We start from the raw sequence: 22,672 nt of genomic DNA on the forward strand, positions 1-22,672 counted from the left end.
TCTTGATTCCTTTTAGCACTTGGGATTTGATTAACAGAGAATCTGAAAGCCTGAGATGTCTCAAATCCCCAGTTCCTGGAGTTACCCAGGCAAGGAGTGCCAAGAGGTCCCCTGAGACACCATCCCAGTGCTCAGCTTGGTGCAGCTCTGAGCCAGGAGCACCTGGAAACCCCCTGCTGCCAATTTCCACCTCCTTTCATCCCATCCTCCTGCCCACAGGTCATGCCAGCATGAGCAAAGGTGTCTCCACGTCCTGGACGTGTCCCCAAACTCCAGCACCTCCTGCTCCCTTCCATAGAGCAGAGTTTCCTTCATCTCCTCTGGGATTAGGGAGAAATGTCCCCTGTAACCAGAGACAGGGATGAACTGGGGGTGGGACACAGGCACAGGGAGAGGGGGGCTCGGTGACCCCAGGGGAGGCATTGCTGGATTTCAGGAAGGATCCCATGGGAATGGGGATGGTTGGCAGGGCTGGCAGGACGGAATGAGAGCCCTGGAGGAGGCAGGAGCTGGTGGGCAGTGCCAGGCAAGATCTGACCAAGGCAAGGGCAGCAGGGCTGAGGGCTCAGAGCCTGGAGATGTTTCCTGTCAGGTCCCACAGCAGCTCCTGAGGATGGAGGGGCTGTGCAGGGATGGAGAGTTGGGATTTGGGGAGTTGAGCTGGACAAAGGCTGAGGCTCCCAAACCCTCGAGGCAGAGCCCGGCCCTGACATCCTGCCAGGACTCTGAGCCCTCCTGCAGCCCTGGCTGGGAAAGGAGCTGTGCTCCATAAACAGCTCCTCCCGAGGAAAATGCACCATGGAAAAAGCAGCACATTCCTGCCATTCTTCTCCTTTGAAACGGGACCCGAGGAGGATGCGGCTCACCGGGCTGTCTGGGGCGGCTTTTGAGAGTGAAAATTAAAGCAAACAGCGCTGGTCACTTGTCCTGTGCCCCATGGCAGGAGCTCTGTGCGTAAGGGCCCCCGGAGGGAGGGTGGAAATGGGCTGGAAATGGGCTGGGCTGGATGGAGCCTCCCCCAGCCTGTCCTGGTGCCTGGGGCAGGGCACAGTGTCCATGGGGCGCTGCTGATGCTCTCCAGCACTGGGGAAATTTCGAATCTTTCCCCGGACACCAGTGACACCTGTATCCCAGATCCCTGAGCATGCAGCTGCCAGCTCCAACCCGTCCCAAGCAGCTCAGCCCTGGGATGCCCATCCTGCCCATGGCATTTCTTTGGGCTCCAGCACTGGGGTTTCCCACATGGGAACAGTTTCCCACCAGGGCTTTTTCCCAAATTGCTTTGTGAGCAATTAAAATCCAAATTATTTTCCCAACACAGCAGGGACAGAACAGGCTGGTTTATTCCCCGAAGAATAAATGATGCAAAGATAAATTCTGTGGTGTCCCCTGTTCACCTTCTCTGCATTAAGGGATCCCCAATAAAGCAGTGCCCAAACCTCAAAGCTCATCTTTGCTTTTACATCAAATCCCAACCACTGGCAAAAAAGCCAAGGTTCTGCTTTAGGGCTGGGATGGGTTTGGGAGCCCTCAGCAGAGCCCTGAGCCCCTCAGCTCCTGCCAAGGTGCACACTCAGCAGGCAGGAGCGGGGTGGGAATGGAGAATTCCCGATGCTGCCAATGCCACACGTGCCGCCCTGATTGCACCACGTGTTTATCTGTGTTTGTTTGCCACCGTGCTTATCCTGTGTGTAAGGGCTGATGGTTGTCCCTGCCCTGGGCAGGGCAGAGCAGCTTCCCTGGGCAGCGCAAACACGGGGTTACAGGCGGTCACAGTGGAGAGAATGGCCTTTGGGAATGTGGGAATGCGTCCCTGCTCCCTGTGAGCCTTTGGGAATGTGGGAATGCGTCCCTGCTCCCTGTGAGCCTTCGGGAATGTGGGAATGCGTCCCTGCTCCCTGTGAGCCTTTGGGAATGTGGGAATGTGTCCCTGCTCCTGGATGTCACCACCACCAGGGAAAGCACTGCAGGGTGCAGCCTCCACCTCCCAAATTGCTCCTGGATGAAGCATCCTGTGAGTGTGGAGCTGGCCCCACATCCTCATTGCTGGGGTGTTTATTGCAGAGATGATCCTCCCATCCCAAGGAATTGCCAGGTGCAGTTCCATGGGAGGGAGATGTGTGTGAGGAGCCATTGGAACAACCACGCAGAGAAAACCTCCCTGAGGGTGGGCACAGAGGTTGTGTGGTGAGGCAGCACAGAGCAGTGACCTGGCTGACCCAGCTGTCCCTGCCAGCTAGGAGTTGAGATTTAACTCGTTTCTCCTTTCCCGGTGTGTTTGCTCTGGAGAAATATCCCAAACTTCAAAGGAAGTGTTATCTGTGGCGTCAGCACACAGCATCACGTGAAGCAACCCCCAAGGCTGCAAACAACCTCCCTGCCAAGCTCCAGAGGGCCCAGAGAGCCCCATCCTGGATTCTGAAGGCACGAAAATGGCCCCATGACCCCATTTCCAGAGACCCCATTTGGTCCCTGATGTCCCTGCAGAGCTGGGGCTGCATCCAGCTGCTCCTGGGGGTCCCACAGGGCAGGTCTGTCCTCTGGGAGCAGCAGCACTCACCTTCTGACCCTGGCCACACATCCACCCCTGCATCCATGCAGGATGTGTCCCAGCTGCAGCCAGGCAGAGGGGACAGAGCTGTGACACCACTTGGTGCTCAGCCTGAAGGTTTCAACCCCTCCCTGTGCAATCTCCAATTCTTGGAAATATTGGGCAATTGGAGAGGAATCACATGGGGTTTTTTTTACTTATAACCAAGGAGAGTCCCGTAATTCCTTGTTGTTAAATACCATAAAACAACATAAATAATAAGGGTGTCTCTGTGCTTCCCTCCCTGCAGCACAGCAACAGCTGGGGCTGGCCCTGGCCAAGGCCACCCCCTGCCCCAGGCAGAAAGGTGGGCTCAGACCCCACGAGATGGGCTGGAACATCAAATTCCAGCTTCTCACCTTCAGGGAACAGAGCTAGTGCCTCTAAAACATCAAACTCCAACTTTACGGCAGCCAGAACCAGCTGAGTGAAGGCAGAGATGTTTAATCTGTGCTGGCTGCTGTGGGAAGAGCTGCTAAAACCAGGGATGTGTCTGGCACAAATCCCCAAAAAACCCCGGTGCTGGAAATCAGATGAAGGGGGAAGGAGCCTGTGCAGCCACCCCAGCACCAAATCCTGTGCTCGTGGGGTGCTGTGGGCACGGCATGGGAGCAGCTCCACCACTGGGGTTCATGGTGACAGACACACCATTTAGGAGGCTGGTATTGGCTGGGGAGGGGAATGGAACCACTGGGGTCCCTTCTGGCCTTGCAGGAGGGACTGGGAAAGGCAGACATGGTCCCCAAGTTGGGAATGAGACAGCACAAATGCAGCCCTCGCTGTGTTCTCATTAGGGATAATTCTTCCCGTATGAGCACGTGCTTCTTCAGCAAATACTGATTTCACTTATCAACAAATCCAAGATTATTGACATCAGAGACTTTGAGCCAGGACTGGCAACTCTGACATAAATTGTCTGAATAATGCAATGTATCCTCTCCTCAATGGTTGCTATGGGTACTGGGCCGGTTTAGCCTCCCTCTATAAACATTAGCTGTGAAGGGAATGTGGAAACTTATCTAAAAATAAAATACTATGCCCAAATCTTTGAGAGGAAGGTGGTTGAGATGGCAATAAAAAAATAAATCTCTGTGTAATGGTTCTGAAGTGATGAAACACAAACACAGCATTTGTGAGCCCTTCCGCAGGAAATGGAGGCCGCACTGAAAAGAGAGCAACACTTTAATTCTGCTGAGCAATGCCTGCAGGGTGGGTGAATTACAACGTGGAAAAGCAGAGGGAAATGGAACCGTTTAGTGGAGGTGACACCGAGAGGAGGGAGCACCCTCTGAGGAGGGGACAGCGGTGCTGAGATGTGGCGCCACATTCCAGTGCCCCACAGGAGCCAGCAGCAGCTCAGCTCCCTTCTCCAGCACCTGCTCCTTTGGTCGTTTGCAGTTTATTTCTCAAACTGTTCTGGGAATCTGTGAAAACAGAGCCTGGGGCTGGGGCATCACCTCTGGAAGCTTTCTGTTCAAGGCAGGATTCAGCACTGGACAGTTTTGGGGCAGGCTGATGGCAGGGGCGGAGGAGCACATCCAAACCTGGCTGCTGCACGGTGTGGAAGGCAGAAACAAACCTTGCCCTCTCTTCCCTCCCTCCCACTGCCCCTGCAAGACCGTGGAAAACAGCTGGAAGGCACTGGGTGGTGGGAAAGGCAGCAGGACCCAGGGAAAAGGAGGGGCTGGCGCATCAACCTGGCCTGGGTGGGATAGCTGTGAAGTGCAGACAGGGATTGACTCTTCCCCTGGGTCCTCTCCATGCTGGGGCTTCCCCACAGGACAGCTGCCATCCCTGCATGTCCCTGGGCTGTGCTTGAGGTCATACATTCACATTCCTGTGCTTTTCAGTCACTTTTCTCAGAGCCTCTGCAATAGTGTGGAGACCCTGCACAGGTGGGAAACTGCAGCTCTGGCTGTGGAGGCTCCTTTCCCAAAAAAGAAGGGGTTGGTTTTTGGGTTTGCAGCAGCTTTTGCTGTTGTTGAGCTCACAGCAGTTCCTTCCCCATCTGTGTTTGAATCCTCAGGGGCTCCTGAGCTCTCTCTATTGCTGGACCTGAGCTCTGTCTGCTTCTCGTGGCTCTCAGGCTGCACCTTCAGATGATCTTCAGGACCAGCTGGAGTTGGTGCTTCCATTTGCTCACAGCTCACTCATGAAAGGCCCCTGGTGCTTCCATCATTGCTCTGCTTTCCCTCCAGTCCAAAGGGAATTGCTTTTTGCCTGCAGATCTGCAGTAACCGATGTGGGAGAGGAGGTGGGGAGGTCCCACCCTGTGGAACTCCCAGGAGAGCATCAGGAGCTGCAGAGACCTGGACAGAGCCCTGGGACAGGGACCTCCATCTCCCATGGCTGTGGCAAGGAGCTGCCACCAGGCTCAGGCTGTTCCTCTGGTCACTTCCAGTGCTGCAGGGAGCTCAGCTGGCTCATTAAGGGTTGCTGGGTTAATTAGTAGGATACATCTCAGTAGGAAAATGGGCAAATTGGACAGAGTGGGGACCAGACAGGAACAGGTACCCCAGAGAGTGCCCTGCAAAAGACAAAGGGACAAGAGTCCATTGGGGACCTCAGTGGTGCCACAGCAGCTCTGTCACAGCTGCACAGAGCTGTCAGAACCTCAGCAGTGCCCTGGGATTGTGCCAGCTCCCCAAAAACCAGCAGGGAAATGCACTGAGGGCTCCAAGGCAGCAATGAACCCCCAGGAAAGGAGCCTGGACAGGAGCTTGTGCTGCTGGAGAAGCCTTTGGCCCCCCAAACAAGCCTGGGCTGAGGTTTTGGGGTGAGCCCACTGGCAGAAATGGCTCAGGCAAGCAGCACCTGGAGAAGGGAGCTCTGATTTCCCTGAGAGATGAGCAGGCACTCATGCCCTCTCACACCATCCCTGCCACTCTCTGCAGCACCTGCCATGGCCAATAGTTGTATTTTTCTGCCTGATTCAGACGAAGCCTGGAGCCTCAAAGCTTCCCAGCAATTTTCCCTCGCGCTGATTCTCAAGTGTGTAATCAAAACAATTTGGGGGCTGCTGGTCGGGTGCCAAGGGGCGGACACGACTGCTGCTGTGAAAACCTCTCTGCCTGGCATTCTGCACAGCCCTGGGGCTCAGATGCTTTGGGAAGGGCTCTGGAGGAGCCAGGGAAGGCTCGGCTGGGCTGGGGGGTTCAGCAAAGCAGCCCCTGAAATGCCCCCATCAGCAAACCTACCTGGGGCTACTTGCTCTTCACTCCCTTCTGCTTCCTCCGATAGATCTCCTCTGTGAAAGGCCTGCAGTTGGCAGGGTGGGAATGTGGGGAGAGAGAGGGGCAAAAGAAGGGAAGAAGAATTAAAATCAAGGCTACTGAGTGCTCACCTTTGGGCCTACAGAATTTCTCCTGCACAGGTTGGCACAGCCTGGCTGTTCCTGCGCCGTGGCAATCCTGGTTTCACCTCTCTGGATGGTGGAGCAGCTACAGGAACCATCCCTGTGCCAAGCAGGACAAGCTCAGCACACACCCAGAGTGCCCCTCATGCAGACCACGGCTCTCTGCATCTCCTCCTCCCTTGCAAACACAAAAGAGCTTTCCCTGCTGAAGTACAACAGCTGCTTCTGGGAGTTATTTTGTGCTGCTCCATCCTGTGCTGCTGGCTGGGCCACTGTAGTGCAAAGCAGCAGAGAAGCCCATCCAAGGAACCACAAAATGCAAGGGCTTCTTGTAGGGGGCTCTTGTGAAGACACAGTGAGTCCTCTCACTGCCTTCCTTATTGTTCTATAGACAGAATCTGGCACCCAAAAGGAAAAAAAAAAGGCCTCATTTTGATAAAAATAAAAAAAAAACCCACACAAATGTTCCTAGAACTCAGCAAATAGCTTCAGAGTGGAATGTGCCCATTATCAAAACAATGGAAAAAAATTCCTCTGTTTTCCTTCTTCCCCGCTGAATCAATAGGAAAAAAAACATTTCTACTTGTGCAGTTCTCTGAAAGCTCGAGAGTTAAAGCTGGTAGAAATAATTAGAAGCTCTCCAGTTGTGCACAGCTACTCACCCCTCGTACAGCACAGCAATTGTGTAGGAAATTGCCACTACAGCTGTCAGCAAAAGGCCAGCTGGGCTGGCGTGCCTGTTTTGAAAGAGAAGGAAAAGATCAGGTAAGTGCAGGGGCTTATGCAAGACCTGGTTGAGAAAGTGAAATGAAACACTGGGCTGCAGAGAGCTGTCACTTGCTCATTAAACAGAAGCAAACAAAAGGGTTGGGGTTTTTTTTTTTGTGCTTAATGTTAACTGTCTTAGACAGATGTTACTTGGCAAAGGCTCTTCCCCAGCCTCCTTCAGCGACTTCTTTTAAGCCTGATCCCTGCACATCTCTGCTGTGAGAGCTCCTGCTTTGATGCTAAATCCTGAGATTATGGGGCTGTTTAGGGGCTGAGCAGCTGCTGACACACAGCTGCAGCTCCCGTGCTCTGAGGGACATGGCTGGTGTCCCAAAAAGCTGAGCCACCCAGGGTACAGGGGACACCAGGCAGCCAGAGCAGTGTGTGGCACCACACACATGGGAAGGGATGGGATGGGATGGGAAGGGATGGGAAGGGATGGGATGGGAAGGGATGGGAAGGTCCATTCCTGCACTGGGGCTGGGTGCTGGCAGCTTGGTTCACTTTTAAACCCATTTCAAGGTGTTTCAGGAACGTGTCTTCCAGCCAGATGTCACCAGGCACAGCACAGGGCACTGATGCCACCTCTGCTCCTCACTGTGTGGTTATGGGGAGAGATGAACAAGAACTGAGCACGCAATGGAGAGGGCTGCTCCTTTTAGCAGAGGCTTGGGGATCAAAAATCCTCATCACCTCCTGCTCTGAAGAGAGATGTCACAGAATCCTAATCATGGAATGGCTTTGACTGGAAAGGATCTCAAACCTCATCTCATCCACAATCCCAGCCTGCTCCAAAACCCTGTCCAGCCTGGCCTTGCACATTTCCCCACCAAGAACCAGCTAAATATTTGCTGGCAGCCAGCTCTCACTCCTCTCAGAGCTGCCACTAGCAGTTAAAGGCAATCACCAGTGTCCTAATTAAGGGGGGCAATTAAGATAACCTTTAAAGTTTCTTCGAACCCAACTCTGTGATTTTATGAGGATAAACATCCCACAAGCCTGGTGCAAGGTGACTTGTGCTGCTGGGAAAACACAGCTGCAGAGAGAGACTGAACTACCTGAACCCCACACTGGAGCCACTTCCAGGTACCATCCAGCCTGGAGAGACACCCACAAATTTCCACTTTTGCACCATTTTCGTTCTGCAATAACTTTTCCCCTCATTAGGAAGCTTCGGGCAACTTCCTTCCCTCCCAAGCCCCTGCTATTACATGCTTAGTCATGTCTCCTTCTTGATTCCTATCAGAGAGAACAAATTTACATGATTGTTTGTTGACAGCAAGACCTCTAATTGCATCATTTGGCTGCAGCTCCAGCTCTGATTTACACAGCCTGTTGCTGTGAGTTAGAACACTTCCCTACCAGAGGCACACAAAGCTGTCCCCACAGTGAATGCTCCATTTGTCAGCCAGGAGAAATGAGGCTGCTCAGCACAGGTGATGAGCAGCATTTGGGTGAACTGCTCCTGTCCTCTTACGAGCCTGACCTACATACTGGGCCGCATCTGATTGCAGCAGCAGTGATGAATCAGCCAGGAAGGGTTTCCTGTCCTGCCAGGACTTTGTTTTGGGTGGGAAGTCTGTCTGTCTGTCCCCAGCCTTGCTGCAGATCCCCATGGCTGGGGGTTGTCACCCCCACTTGATGCTTTTAAGGCTGGGCTGGAGTGAGAGGACAGGCTGGTGTGATGTGTTTTCACCCTTCTGGATGAGGATGGATCAATCCTTTGGGTTCTGATGCCATGATAAGAACTGTGATGATCCCCAAGAGAGGTCAGATGGGCTCTGTGTTTTAGGTCTGGCCAGAATCAGACAGCTGCAGGATTCCTCACCATCCTCCTGCTGCCACCAGGATGGGACATCAGCTCTGGCCTCTGGGGGAGACACCTGACATCCTCTGAAAGCCCTGGGACCTCAGGAGAAAGCATGGATCCCCAAAAAATCAGCCAATGGAGGGAGTGCAGAGAAGGGAGCAGAGCTGGGGATGGGTCTGGAGCAGCTGAGGGAGATGGGGGGCTCAGCCTGGAGAAAAGGAGGCTCAGGGGGAACCTTCTCACTCTCTCCAGCCTCCTGGCAGAAGGGTGAAAACAGGGATACAACCAACAGGAAAAGAGGAAATGGCCTCAAGGTGTCCCACAGGAGGTTTAGGTTGGATATTGGGAAAATTTCTCCCCTGGGAGTGCTGTCAAGGCCTGGCACAGCTACCCAGGGCACTGGTGGAGCCACCATCCCTGGAGGCATCTAAAAGCCACGTAAATGTGGCATCTGGGGACATGTTTTAGTGCTGATCATGGCAGCGCTGGGTTAATGCTTGGGCTCGATGATCTCATCACTCTTTCCCAACCCAAACGATTCTGTGGCTGTATGAACTGAGGTCCCAGGGAGGAGAAACAGCCAAAAGCCACCGTGAGCAGGGCTGTGCTGAGCTCCCCCCAGGCAGGTGGGTGCTGTCCTGGTGCCACTCTGCACAGCTCCAGCAATTTGTTCACAGCAATTATTTGTCACGCCTGGCCGGCCTTAATGGAGGCAGCTTTTAACGAGAAAAGGAGGCAATCACTGCTGTCCTGAGCTGCCTGCAGCTGCTCCTGCCCAGAACTGTGCTGGGAGAGCTCAGGGAGAGGGGTGAGGAAGGGATTCTGCAACAGAAATAGCTCAGGAGGTTGCAGTGGATTCTGCGAAGGTTTTAGCAAGCAGTTTGATGCTGATTTTAAAACAAATAAAGATCTCATTGTAATTCCTCCTGGTCAAATCCCTACTTCTGTGCTGCTGTGGGGGGACTCATCCTGCCCCAGCTCTGCCCCACTCCCCACAGCAATATAAACATTTCCCACAGCAATATAAACATTTCCAGGGTGCTGCTGCAGACCCTGTGGCCAGCAGCACTGCCTCCCTTTGGCATTTAAACCCTGCTCCATTCCCCAGGATTTAAACCCCATCCGGTGCCAGGAAGGGAAGCAGCCTCACGCAGCCAGCCCTGACAGCACCTGGGGGGATCTCAGGAGCAGAACTAACAGCAACAAGGCTCAGTGGAGACAGGAGAGAAACCATCAGCTTTACTTATTACCAGGGGCTGCACACATGGCTGGAAAAATGACCAGAACGTGGCAAAGCACTTCATTTTTCCCACCCAAGCAGAGGAGGGGTAGTCACAGTGCAAAACACCCAGTGATAACAGCCTGCAACACTCCATGGGCTCCTGAAGTAACACAGCCAGGGTTTGGGTTTTTTTTTTTCCTCCTGGGCAAATAAATAAAATGTGATATTAAATGAGAACCACATCAAACTTGTTAGACTGAATAGAGTCTATTGCTCATTTGCTGCTAAATTACAGCCTATTCATTTCCTCCTAAGCAGGCTATTAAGCTGTGCTGGAGCACACAAGGAGTGTTTCGGAAGTGTTTTCACTGTGGGCTGGGGGAAAAGGTGGCTTGGCTTGTTTTGCCTTTTTCAGAGTAATTGCAGGGTCACACTGCTCCCCAGCAGCAGTGCCCTGCCCCTGCAGAGTGACACCCTGCATGAATTTGGCCCTGGGTGTTGATTTTTCCACGTGCAGAGCCTGCCAAGGACCGTGTTCACTGCAGAGCATTTGCTGATCCCCCTCTCCCCCAGCACTTGGCCGCTGTTTATTTTTCTCCCACAAACGCTGCGAGCGTTTCGAGACAGCACAAGATTTTCCACGCACCAAAATAGCCAGGGAGGCAGAAGTCAGGGCAGGCTGCACCTTCCCTGCCATCCCAGAGGGTCTTTTTGGCCCCAAATGCACCCTGGCACCCCATGCCCTGCCCAGAGACCCCAGAGTGACCCTACACACCCAGGTGTGTGCAGGGGCTGGTACTCACATGAGGGACCAGCCCAGGTAGATGGCTGTGCTGCCCCAGTACATGGGGTTGTCCAGGATGCTGAAGGGGAAGCTGGTCACTTTTTCCTCCATCAGGATGCCAAAGTAATCACCTGAGAGCAAGCAGAGAGAGGCTCTGGTTAGGCTCCATGAAATTGGGATTCATGGGGGGCTTTGGCACATTGATACCCTCCCTGTGCCACAGGGCATCCCTGGCAGGAATTCACAGCAAAAGGTTTCAGCACTGATTTCCAGGCTGAGGAAGCAGCAACAAAAACCTGTTTTGTTGCTTACTCTGTTTGTTGTTTACTCTGTGCCTATCAGCTTTTCCAGGAATGGCTCTTTGCCCACAAAAGGCTCCTGCATTGCAATGAGGTTGTGGCAGCCACGTCCCTCATCAGGACACATCTCTGGAGGTCCCAACTGGTTAATTCTGGTTTTCTCATTTGTAAAATTGCCTGTCAAATGCCACTCCACGAGGAAGCAAGTGCATGGGATCGAATCCATTTGATGTGAAAATAAACCCAGTGCTGTGAAATGCTGTTTGGAGCTGCTCCCACCATGACCAGTACAACCAAATGCCCTCATCCATAATGTCACTCTTATCTCATAGTTCAGAGAATTTCTCAGAATTTCAGAAAATAGCACCTCTGCCTACAAAACACTCAGTTATTGGCACAATGATGATGATGATAATGGGTGATTGTCATCTGTAATGAGGAAAGCTTTCAGAACTGTCAGCATCCAACCAGCTCCCCATCTACCTTGGAGTAATCCTTCCACCCTCCTGAAAGGAGCTTGGGAAAGAAATGACAGGGAGATGTGCAGCTTGTGAGCAACATTTCAGAGGGGCAAAGGGCCAGGATGCAGATCTCTGCTTCTGTTGGTCTTACAAGTGAGACCACAAAGCACCACACCTACATGACTTTTAAATCCCTCCACTGCCCTGGGCACCCTGTGCCAATCCCTTTGGTGAAGAATTTTTTCCTGACATCAAATGTCAACATCCCCATGTCCAATTTGAGGTCATTTCCTCTGTCCCTGTCCCTGGGAGCAGAGCCTGACCCCTCTCTGGCTGCCCCCTCCTGTCAGGGAGTTGTGAAAAGCCAAAAGTTCCCCCTGAACCTCATTTTCTCCAGGCTGAGCCCCTCCCAGCTCTTTCAGCTCCTCCTGGTGCTGCAGCCCCTTGCCCAGCTGTGTTCCATCCCTGCTCCATGTCCACAAGCACTGGTCCATGAGGAGCAGCCTGTCCCTGAGCCACCAGCCCAGGCTGAGCTCCCAGCCCTCCCCTGACCTTGGGCAAGGCTCCTCTGGCCCTCCAGGTGCTATTGTGCACTGATCATAACATCAGTCTTTCTCAGAGCACAGAGGGAGGTGAGGATTAATGTATGGTGAGAAAGTGCTCACAAATCCAGATGAAAGGCATTACAGGAGTGCAAACTATTCAAGGTTATTATTATTACCTGGATCGTGGTGTAATTTCTTTGACCTCACACGGTGCTAAAACATTTATTTCTGAGGATAAACAGCCCCTGCCCAATTACACAATGCTTTTGGGTTTTAACTGCAGGCCACAAAGTGAGATAATTGCCTTGTATTCATACTATATGTTCTCACAGTTACTTGGCAATACGTCTCCGAGATTGTTCTGGTAGAAAGAACACATCACCCCCTGCCACAGCCCGATTCTGTGCTTTCTTATGTGTCAAAATGCTTCATTATCCCCTGCCCACCCTCGCCCTTGAGCTGAACACCTCATTCCCCACATGGCCCTGGCACTGAGGGGGTTCCCACAGAGCCCTGGCTCCGTGGGGCTGGCAGGGGTTTGTCTGTGCCCAGCACTGGTGGGGCTGTGCAAGCCTCCAGGCAGGCTCCCCACGAGCTGCAGCACACAGGCAGCTCCCCAGGAGCTTTCCCAGTGTAATCTCTGCCTCTAAACCTGCACAGGTCAGTGAACATGACCACCAGAGAGGTGGTTTCCATGTGCTTATGTTCAGAGAGGTGCTCAGGGACAGGCCTGTGTGTGGTGCTGCACAGCATCACCCTGGGCATCTCCTGTGCCTTCACTGAGCCCTCAAATCAGGAATCAGCTCCTTGCCAAGCTGAGGCACTTTGGCACCTAAAAGGAGCTGTTTTCTGCTGGAGGTTTGTGCAGCCATCTCACAGCTCAGGGAGGGATCACAGCAGCAAAAAGCCACTCTGCAAGGTCCCTCAATGCCTGGAGCTGGGCTGGAGCACCACCTCTGCCTCACCCCAGAGAGCTGTCAGCTTCTCCAGGCCCAGCAGCACTTTGGCAAAGTCAGACTGACTTGAAATCTTGGCCAGTGCTGGAAGAAATGTCACTGGGGTAGGAGGGTATGAGCAGATGGGCTCAAACAGGCAAAGCAGCCTTGAGATGAGCCCAGCCCTCATCAGTGTGTCTTTGGGAAACAGGGCAAAACAGGAGGGTGCTGAAGTGATGCCTGAATCCCACTGAGGGCACAGCATGGGGACAGGGCACCAGGGGTGGCTCTGCCAGGGACAGGGGCCACATCCAGCTGCTGCCAACAGCACCTGGAGCTGGTGCTGCTGTGCTGGAGATGGGGTGGCACAGCCAGGCTGCTGGGGAAGGGTGACTCACACAGCTCCCACTGCACCACTGAGCCCACACTGGAGAGACAAAGTGTTCTGCAGCTGCTCCAAAGCCTAATGTGCTGTAAGGAAGGAATTCAACAGGAAGCCCTGTGCCCTGCCTGGTTCAGCTGTCACTGCTGTAGAAAAACCCACAAAGGGTCAAATCCAGCTGCAGTAATTTTTGAAGTGCCTGTTGTCAGAGGCTCTCTCAAAACTTCTCTTGAGCTCAGATGTCAGCAGTGAGAAGAAGCTGAATTCCTCTCCTTGCCAAAGCAGTGCAGCCCTTTGCTATGTGGAGTCCTTGCTCCTCCTGCAGCACCAGGGCAGCACTGAAATCCTGCATGGATGTTGGAAATACCAATCCTGAGAGTCCTGAGCAAGAAAATATCCAACATGAGATCCTCAGAGACCTGCAGACCTGCTGTTTTCCTCTTTGCTAGGCAACAAACCACACTGAGGGCCATTCTCCATTAAGAGTTTGCTGGCTTGGACTCATGGGGCTTGAGTGGAGTGGAGAAGCTGTTACCAAGCCAAGGATGGATCCTCTGTGGGGCTCCAGCTGGGGCACGGCTCAGTCCTGCAGAGGTTCTGAGCCACACTGGCATGTGTGGCATGTCCCCAGCCTGACTCAGCTCTGCCCTGGTGCCCGTCATGCCCTGCTAGCAGAGAGAGCTGCTCCTTGCTGTGTGAGTCCAGGGCAGGGAGGATGGAGCAGAAATGCCTTATATGGACCCCAAGCACCCACCTCTGCCCTGCCCCAGGGGATACAGATCTGAGGGCCAGGGCCCTCTCACCTCTTACGCTGAGCCTGACTCACTTGTTTGCTTTTTCCCAGCGGTTCAAGGCCAGTGGATGCTCCTGGTGGGATGAATCAGGCTTTACGTAAACAACCCCAGATCTGGCTGAACTTCAGGAGCACTCAAGCAGCTCTTGCTGACGGGTACTCCTGTGCCTGGCCCTTCTGGACATGTCTCCACAGGCACAGCATCACTTCAGGGGCTGCTGGGGGCTTTGGAGGATGCTGAGGGACAGGGGTGGGACAGGCTGCACACCGAGGGTGAGGGCAGATGTTTAGAAGTACTGAGCTCTATTTCTGGCAGCAGGATTTTGGCCAACTCAACACATTTCTTTGCAACTCCACTTGAAACCAGGAAGGCTTATTACATCCCTCTCTTCTTCCTAGCGACGCCACAGGAGCTAATTGAATTTGGTTTGTAAAGCACTTGCAAAAGCACAGCCTAAATGAGGTGTCAAAGCTGGGGCTGTGATTATTTCAGCCAGCAGGAGCTGCCCCTTTCCTTGGATATTTATTGTTCCTGTCTCTACTTTATTTTTATGAATTCCACACATACTGGCATGTTTTCAAAGTCAACAATGCTAACAGAATTACGCTCTAAATGTGAAAGCAGGCACAGTGGAAAATGCCTTCTGCCATAAAGCGGGAGATAAAAGGATCTGTCAACGAACATCAGGTTTATTGCAGAGGGGAAAGCAAACAACATCCTGCTCCAGCACGTGTGATGAGCAGGTGGGTGCTTGGAGCTGCTGGACAGCTCACACACGCTGTGCCAGTGCCACTTGTGAGGTCTGGAATTTGGGGTCCCTTTCTGGAGGGTGTTTGGGCTGGCAGATGAGCAGCTGTGCTCCAAACCTGCAGGTGTGATGCTGGAGGTGGTGGGATTTGCTGTACAAAACCACTGTGCCATCCCCTCTGTGCCAACAGCAAGGTTGGGTCCTGCTTTGGTATCATAATGACAAATCTAACAAGGACAAGGAAAGTCCTGCAGGACTCTGCCCTAGCAGGAGATCCCTGCAAGGATTAAATGCACTTTCTGGTAAAGCTGCTGGATTTTCAGTGCTTACCTAGGAAGGTCCCAGTGAATCCCAGTGCTAAGAAGCTGGAGGTGACAAACAAGGTCCCTACAGCCAAGATGGCCAAGCCTGAGTAGTAGGTCCAGTGGCAGTCCCAGCCCTCCAGCTTTGGCTGGCTCTTCATGGCTTCTGTGAAGCTGTTGAGGAGACAACAAGGGCTGTTAAAAGCAGCAATTCATAATTAACATCACTCATGTCTCCCTGGGAGATGTGCAGCTTTGGGAAGCTGCTGAGGAGGTCCCCTCTTCAGATCCCTTTTTCCTACTCAACCTCCCAATGGGAGAAGCAATCAGCTGAAGATTATGAGGAGCCAGGGCTTGACCTGGGGCAGCTATTTCTACTCACAACCCTTGCTCACACCTGGAAATACCAGTCCCACTGACTTGTGATACCAAATTCTTTGCCTTATCCACCAAATCCCATTTTTCAACCTGACTGAGAGCTCTGGGGCAGACGCCCTTGCAAATGCTGGAGGCTGCGATGCCTGGAAGGGCTGGGAACAATTGGCTGGATTATCTCGTGCTCCCACCCCCGTTCCCCTCCATCAAAATATTTTGCAGCTTTCATGTGTGAGCCACGTGCCCAGGAGTGATTCACGGCTGGAGCTGACAGTCAGGGGGAGGATTGGAACAGCGAAAGGAAAATACGAGAGACGAGGCGTCCTCGAGTGTGAGCACAGCTCCTCCCTCCAGGCTGGGGCAGGCATTCCGGGTCTGGCCTTCCAAATACTCAATTTATGATTGGAATAATGGTGAGCCCTCCCTTCAGCCCCTGAGCTCTGCCCAGGGCAGGGCACACGGCTCCCACACGAACGCGCGGTGACAAAGGAGACAACGCTGCGATTAAAAAACACCATTAATAACACGAGAGGAGGTAACAGACCCACGGAGCTCTACACAGTGTTTCTCCACATGTTGTTGACACATGAGGTAGGAAACTTTGAGCCTTTTTTTAATGAGCACCCTGGAGGCTGAAATTCAACTGGAATAAGAGCTCTGCTGCGCCTCTGGCCACCACTGTCTGTCAGGGCCAGGAGTTATTCCTGCCCACAGTCCCAGGTCCTCAGATGGAAAGTGCTTCCATAATGCTACCTGCAGGGCTTGGGACAGCTTTTTTCCTTGGTGTCCATCTTCCCTAAGCCCTGCAAACCTCTGGATTTTCCCTGTTGCCCAAATAAAAGCCAAGAGAGACAGTCCTGCCTGTGTGGCTGAAGGCCAGGCAGCAGGAACCACATCTTTCAAAGGACTGATGGCAAGTTCACGCACCAAGCAAGCCCAGGATAATACTCGACTCTGTGGTTTAGGAACCTGGATGATATCCTTTTTCACTTTGAGCTTGCTCCCACTAGGCTTTCTATTGTTGAGGAGTTTTTAGGACCCAAGAACAAGACATTCAATCATCAGTTTGGATTGGAGCAAGGAAACAAAACATGGAATAAATGTAATACACTCAGAAGCGAGCAAAACCACAGCATCTGGGTGATTTACACCCTGGAAATTACAGGGAAATTCCTTTTCCCAGGAGCCAAGCACAGACAGAGGAACAGCAGTGTGGCCCCAGGCAATGCAGGCACAGTCCCCAGGGCTGGCCCTCCTCCAGTGCCCAGCACAGCTCCCTGTGCTCACCAGGCTCACAGTGCCTTGGCTCAAAATCATTTCTGATGGGAAGATGCAGATCTGGCTGCACAGGGAAGCAGCAGCAGCTGCTTTGCATCATCTCCATGGTGGTTATTTTTAAATGACACAAGTCTCCTCTACAAGGAAGCCAAAAAATCCGTGTCCCTGCCACCAGCACTGCCTGGGTTTGGGAGGAAAGCAATGCCCCTGAAGGGATGTGCCTTTCTGCCCGAGGAATCCTGGCCTGGCTGTGCACTCCAAACACACCCTGACATCCCTGGGGATGCTCTGCAGCTCTTTCCTCACACAGAGGAGGATGTGCCTTCCAGAGCATGAGGGTTTGGCTCCACATCTGGCCAGGATATCCAGAGGGCACCACCACCAGGAAGGATTTCTGATCCTCAGGGAGGCCAACCTGGACAGCAATGCTGCGCTGGAACCCCCCTGGATCCCAGGCATTGGCAAAGAGATGGCAAAGCAGAAAGAGGTACAGCAAGAGCAAAGCCCTCAGAGCCTGCTTCTTGCTCTGGATGAGCTGGATCCACACCCTGTCACATCCTTGGGACTCTCTGTCCCATGCTGATGACCTGACTCGGTCTTGGAACATTGAACAAAGGTGGCTTCAAGAACACAAACTGGCTGGCTGGGAATCAGCACTGGAAGTTTTGCAACCAGCACATGGCTTGGTTTGTTTTGGCAAAGCTGTCTCTCCTGCTCCAGATGATCCCATCCTTCCTCTCCACAGTCGGATAGGCCTGCATTAGTTATTCTCATCAGCATGTCTTGCTCAGTTCCCTGCTGTCTGGCTTACAGCTAGGGAGGGAGGTGTTTGCAGGGAGATAATGGACTGCCTTTCCCTCTAGGAATGGTTTATATCTTCCTAAACACACTCTGTATTTGCATTAAACATGATGCGCTCAGGAGTTTTCAGAATTGGTAAATAAACCTTTTAAGCATTTATGATGCTGGGCCGTGACAAGCAGCACGGAGCCATCAATTACTGCAGCACCCACCAGGGTGAGGGAGCCTCCCTGGCAGGGAAGGACAAGGTTTGGGGGCATTTCCCTTGCTAGGGAGCTGGTCTCCTGAAATATGACATATTTCAGTCTGTCATGAAACCAGTCCCTTCTTCATGTGCCTGTGAGTCACGTTGGTGACAACATTTATTTCAGGCTCAGGACAAGGCAGCAGCACAGCTCAGCATCCAAGGGACATCAATTAGAGCCAGGCTTTGTCCCAGTACCTGGAACTGCATTCTGTGCTGAGCTGAGCCATTGCCATGGTGAGGAGCATCCCTCCCTCCTCCAGCACAGGGGAGGGTGCTGAGGCTGAGACCTACTTTGGTCACATCCCTGGCTGCTGTCATGAGGATGGCTGTCCCCATGGCAGGGCTTGGAAGATGCCCCCAGCTTTTGAAAAGGGAAAATGGGGTAATGGGGCTTCCCCTGACACCTCCCCACATTTGCCAGTTTGAAGCACGACACCAGAGGCACACATTCTGCACCAGCTGGGAAAAGCCCAAATCCTCCAACTCTGCTCTGGCCAAACTGGCAGATTTGGCTAATTCCTGGCAGGATAGGAGTAGCCAAGGCAGCGGGAATTGTTCTGCCCACCCTTCCCAAAAACAGAGAGGTGCTTGCTCAGACACTCAGCAGCCTTATCAGTGCTCTGCGGGAATCCCAGGATGGTTTGGGTTGGAAGGGACCTTAAAATCCATCCAGTTCCAAGCCCTGTCATGGCCAGGGACACCTTCCACCATCCCAGGGTGCTGCAAACCCCACCCAGCCTGGCCTTGGACACTTCCAGGGATAGGGAAGCCACAGCTTCCCTGGGCAACCTGTGTATCCTCATAAAACATTTCCTCATAAAAACATTCTTCCTTATATCTAGTCTGAATCTCTCCTCTTTCTGTCTGCCACATAATATACCACACGAACTGGAAAACCACTCAAAGTGGCTGTGCACTATGGGGATGGACATGTCACACCAGTGGGTTCGCAGAAGAAAGTGGGAGTGAGGGAAGGGGGCAGCAGATCCTCTGGCTGGGACACGGACAGGACGTGCAGCCAGGTTTGCACAGCAGGTGCTGATTTATTCAACCAGAAAACTCAACGAGTCACAGTCCTAAACACATCCCCAAAGGCCACGTGGAGCAGGAAGAAAACACAGAAATATTGTACCAAAAGAGAAGCTGAGGTTTCTAGGTCTTGTTGGGAGCATCTCCCGGTGGCCCCCACCAAGAGCATTTTGTCATCCCTCTCCTCCAAAGGAGGACAAAGACCTTGTGCAGCAAACTGGGTCGCTGCAGGGAGCAGCCCAGCAGTGCTGCCTGACTGATCCCAAAAACCAGCCTGGAAACTGGGGCTGAGCAGCACAATTGGAGCAGAATTGGGCCAGGGGCCAGCAGGCAGCAAGGAAGCAGCAGTGGAACAGGCAAGCAGGGTTGTGGTGACAACAGCCACCACTGCAAGGTGCCACAGTCACCGTGTGGGGTGTCTGCCTGTCCCCCACGCTGGAGGTTTTGTTCTTCTTGGCTAAAGGAGGCAACAGGGATAAAAATTACCCAGTGGTGCCCAGCAGCACAAGCTGCAACAAAAGATCTTGTTCATTAGAAAACAGCAACCTCAACAGCACTGAAATCGTCCTGTCGATACCACTGGCAATTGTCAGCCCGGTCATCATCCTCACAGCTTCTTCTGCCAATAATGACTTTGCTTTTCTGACAGCACTGGGGTGTGTGTGTTATTTAGGTCAGCTGGGGGCTGTGGCAGCTTCTCCCCCTGCCTTACATCTGAGCTGTGAGGTTTCCTCATCTGGATGCCGTGGGCAGGAGGTGCTGCTGGCTCCCTGGAGCTTTTCTGAGCAGGTATCAGATATTTCTGGCACTCTGGCTCACAGGGGGCACCAGCTCTGTCAGGCCATGCTCGATTCCCATCATCAACCTTGGTCACTTCTGCACACAGGGCCCTGTGGTTCTGGGATCGATGCCATTCCCAGCACACTCATTCAGGTGCCAGCTCACAAAATTAAACAGGATTGAGGATAAGGTGAGAGGCACTACCTGGCAATGACAAACAACCCCTTTTCTGTGTAAAATCCCATCCCAGGGCGGATTTATTTTCCTGGAAGCATCAGCTCCAAGTGAGAAATCCACACAGGAGTCAATATCCAGAGTGTGGCACGAATGCAGGACTTGATGCCAGGCTGCAGATGCCAGGGGCACTGGCTGGCACAGCCTCTGTGGGGCTCACACTGAGACACCCCAACACCTGCAGCCCTCCCAGTCAAGGTGTGCATGCAGGTGTTGCCTTTAAGCTCAGGCAAACATCCTGAGACCCTCCAGGAGGGAGGCTCAGAACCTCCCTGTGCACCTGCCCAAGGTGGGGAGGGTGCCAGAGTGTGCCAAAGGCAGTGCAGGGAGGTTTGGAGGCAGTGCCAGTGGCTAAGTGTGAATAAACTGATGCAGGGAAAGATACCAACAGCGTGGTGAGGGAGGAGAGAGAGACAGTGGATGTGAGTTTGGAGGACAGTGAAGGTTGTCACGTCCCATGTCACACGGATAACAGCCACAAACTGCACACAGTTCAAAAGTTCAGGAGTTGTTTTCACAGATTAAAACCTCGGTGATGGAAGTTCCTTGCTTCTTGCAGAAAGAAACTGTAGTAATGAAAATAATCATTGCAGCAAAGCAATTAAGGATGCTTGTCTTGTGCACTTGAGTAAGCAGGTCCCCTCTGGTCACAGGTCAGTCTGGATTGCAAGCCAAGGCTGATAATGAAGCTGAGAGCTGGGAAGCATCTAATTGCTTAATTGAGCACAAAGACATGCCTTTCTTACAAGCAAAGCATCCTTTTGGAGCTGAGCTGGCACGAGAGCCTCAGGGTGCTGGGCTGAGGGAGGACCCCAGCACAGACCCCACGTGGGGTGGGTGGTGATGCAGAAACACATCCTAGCTTCCAGGTGCTGTCAGCTAAAATGCCAACCCACCCCCAAATTCTGTCTGCTCTGCCCTCCTCTCCTCCACCTCCAGCACGGAGCCTTTCAAAAATTCAGCTGCAAAAAGGAAGGAGGCTTTTAAAACCAAAGGAAACATCCCCTGGGCTCCTCATCGCTCCCTGGCAGCCCCACCCACGTAACAAGTCCCCAGAGCAGGAAAAGAGGAGTTTTAGAGGCTGGATTACAGCGCTGGAGGTGGAGGGACCCCTGAGGCTGCCTTTTTTCTCACTATCAGCAGCCCTCACGCTCTGCACAAGCCACCCTGGCCACTGTGCCAGGCACAGCCCGTGCCAAGGGATGGTCTCCAAGGGGCCGAGGAGCAGAAAATCTGCTCAGAGAGTAAAATAAAGGGAAAAGCAAGATAGCAAGAGCAGGTTAGACATGTCTCTCCCAGCAGCACTGGTCACTGAGATGACAGTGACTGTGTCACACAAAGCCCCTCTGGTCAGTGGAACCCTGGTTAGCCCTGGCTGTATCATCCTGCAAGGGTAAGGGGCAGGATGAATCCTTGGCAAGCAGCAAAAGCTCTCCAGGCTGGAGCAATGAGCCTTGGGCAGCCCTGGAGGGCTCCCTGAGCTGGGAATGGAGGCAGTGAGGCTCCCAGATGTGTTTTGGGGTAACTCCAGCAGCTGCTGCTCTGACGATCACCCTGGCACCACCCAATCCATCCCACAGTTAAGGGCTTGCCCTGCCAGAAGAGCCTCCAAAGCCTGCTAGCCATCACTTCAGCACCAAGGAAAGGGGAGGGAATCACCCAACCACGTGGGAACATCTGAGCAAAATAAACTTTCCATTGCAATAATTGGAAAGGCTCTGGCCCATCAGGATGGGCGGTCTCACGTGTGCTGCTGGGGCTGAGCTGCCCCATCCTCCAAAGCCTCTCCTCCAAACCCAAGGTGCAGAGGGGGCTTTTCCAGCCCCTGGATTGACCTTGCTGTTTCCTTCAGGGCCCAAATGCCGGGCTGAGCCAAACCCAGTGAGTCCCACAGTCCCCACAGACTCATAGACAGAGCCAGCCCTGGTGGGGCTCTGAGGGCTCTGCAGGGGCAAAGTGTGGCACAGTGCCAGGACACACGAGGCCACTTTGGCTCTCCCAGCAGCTCCCACTCAGTGCCTTGCTGTGACCCACGAGCCTCATTGACCAGGAGCCAGCAGGACCACTGGAAATGAAGATTGTCCCTCCACCAGCTGTGTTTTTAATTAAAGGCAAGGACAAGGCTTTGCATTGCTTCCCAGACAACAAGTGACTATGTAATTTGTGCGAGAGACTGTCGAGACATTCTCCAGCAAAATGCAAGCCTGCTGTGTCACTAAGACATCAGCAGCATACACACATGCCCTCTGCATTCGATTATAGCCTTGCTCGCTGCAAGCTTTCTTTCAGTTTCTGCCATCAGCAGTGGCTGGGACAAACACAGAAGGGCAAGGGCAGGTCCTGGTGTCACTTCCAGGAAAGCAGAGCTCTTAAATACATGTGCAAATTCCAACCTGAGAACTCTGCGCCGGGGAAATTACCCAGAGTACTAAACAACCCATTAGCTGTGACCCTGGTATAATTGAACCTGGGAATTTAGTGAGTCTGTCTCTCCTAACAGCAGTGGAGATAAAGCCAAACAGATCACAGATAAATTGCTGGCATTGAGGAAATCTTCTGCAGTAAAACCTCTCTGCTGCACTGGGAACGTTAAAGGACATATTCCCATGGAGAATGGTGTATCAGTCATACAATACTATTAGCTAGCACAGGTAGTGTTTAGAGATAGCAGATAAGAGTTTCAAGAGACTGATTGTTAAGTGCACAGGTAATCCTGCTCTTCTGCACAGGAAACTGCGGCTCCTTAAAAGCAGCTTTCATTTTGTTTATGATTTTTACAAGAAAATTAAAAAATTGTGCTGTTACATATGATCCACCCGGTTTAAACAGCCCTGCCACCTGTGCTGCTCACAGGAGAGAGGAAGCATCCCCAGGGAGCAGAGCAAAGTAACCTGTGACACTTAACAACCGCTGAGACCGATGGCTTTGCCATG

General features: G+C 52.8%; 1 protein-coding gene across 2 annotated transcripts in view; it reads right to left on the reverse strand.

Moving 5' to 3' along the window:
- Window positions 1-3,754: 3,754 nt before the first annotated feature.
- Window positions 3,755-22,672, reverse strand: part of PEMT (phosphatidylethanolamine N-methyltransferase) — a 41,865-nt gene continuing 22,947 nt past the window's right edge. For both annotated transcript variants that reach the window (XM_054270768.1, XM_054270767.1), the window contains exons 4-8: window positions 15,024-15,169; window positions 10,549-10,660; window positions 6,608-6,682; window positions 5,788-5,848; window positions 3,755-5,117 (exon numbers count right to left, since the gene is read on the reverse strand). In XM_054270768.1, the coding sequence (XP_054126743.1) occupies window positions 5,794-5,848; window positions 6,608-6,682; window positions 10,549-10,660; window positions 15,024-15,169 (388 nt within the window). In that variant the 3' untranslated portion in view covers window positions 3,755-5,117; window positions 5,788-5,793. The remainder of the gene's footprint in view (window positions 5,118-5,787; window positions 5,849-6,607; window positions 6,683-10,548; window positions 10,661-15,023; window positions 15,170-22,672) is intronic.

This window comes from Melozone crissalis, unplaced genomic scaffold, assembly GCF_028551555.1.
Source record: "Melozone crissalis strain CALT ecotype California unplaced genomic scaffold, PUWL_Pcris_2 ptg000012l_1, whole genome shotgun sequence".
In the NCBI taxonomy this organism is placed as follows: Eukaryota; Metazoa; Chordata; class Aves; order Passeriformes; family Passerellidae; genus Melozone; species Melozone crissalis.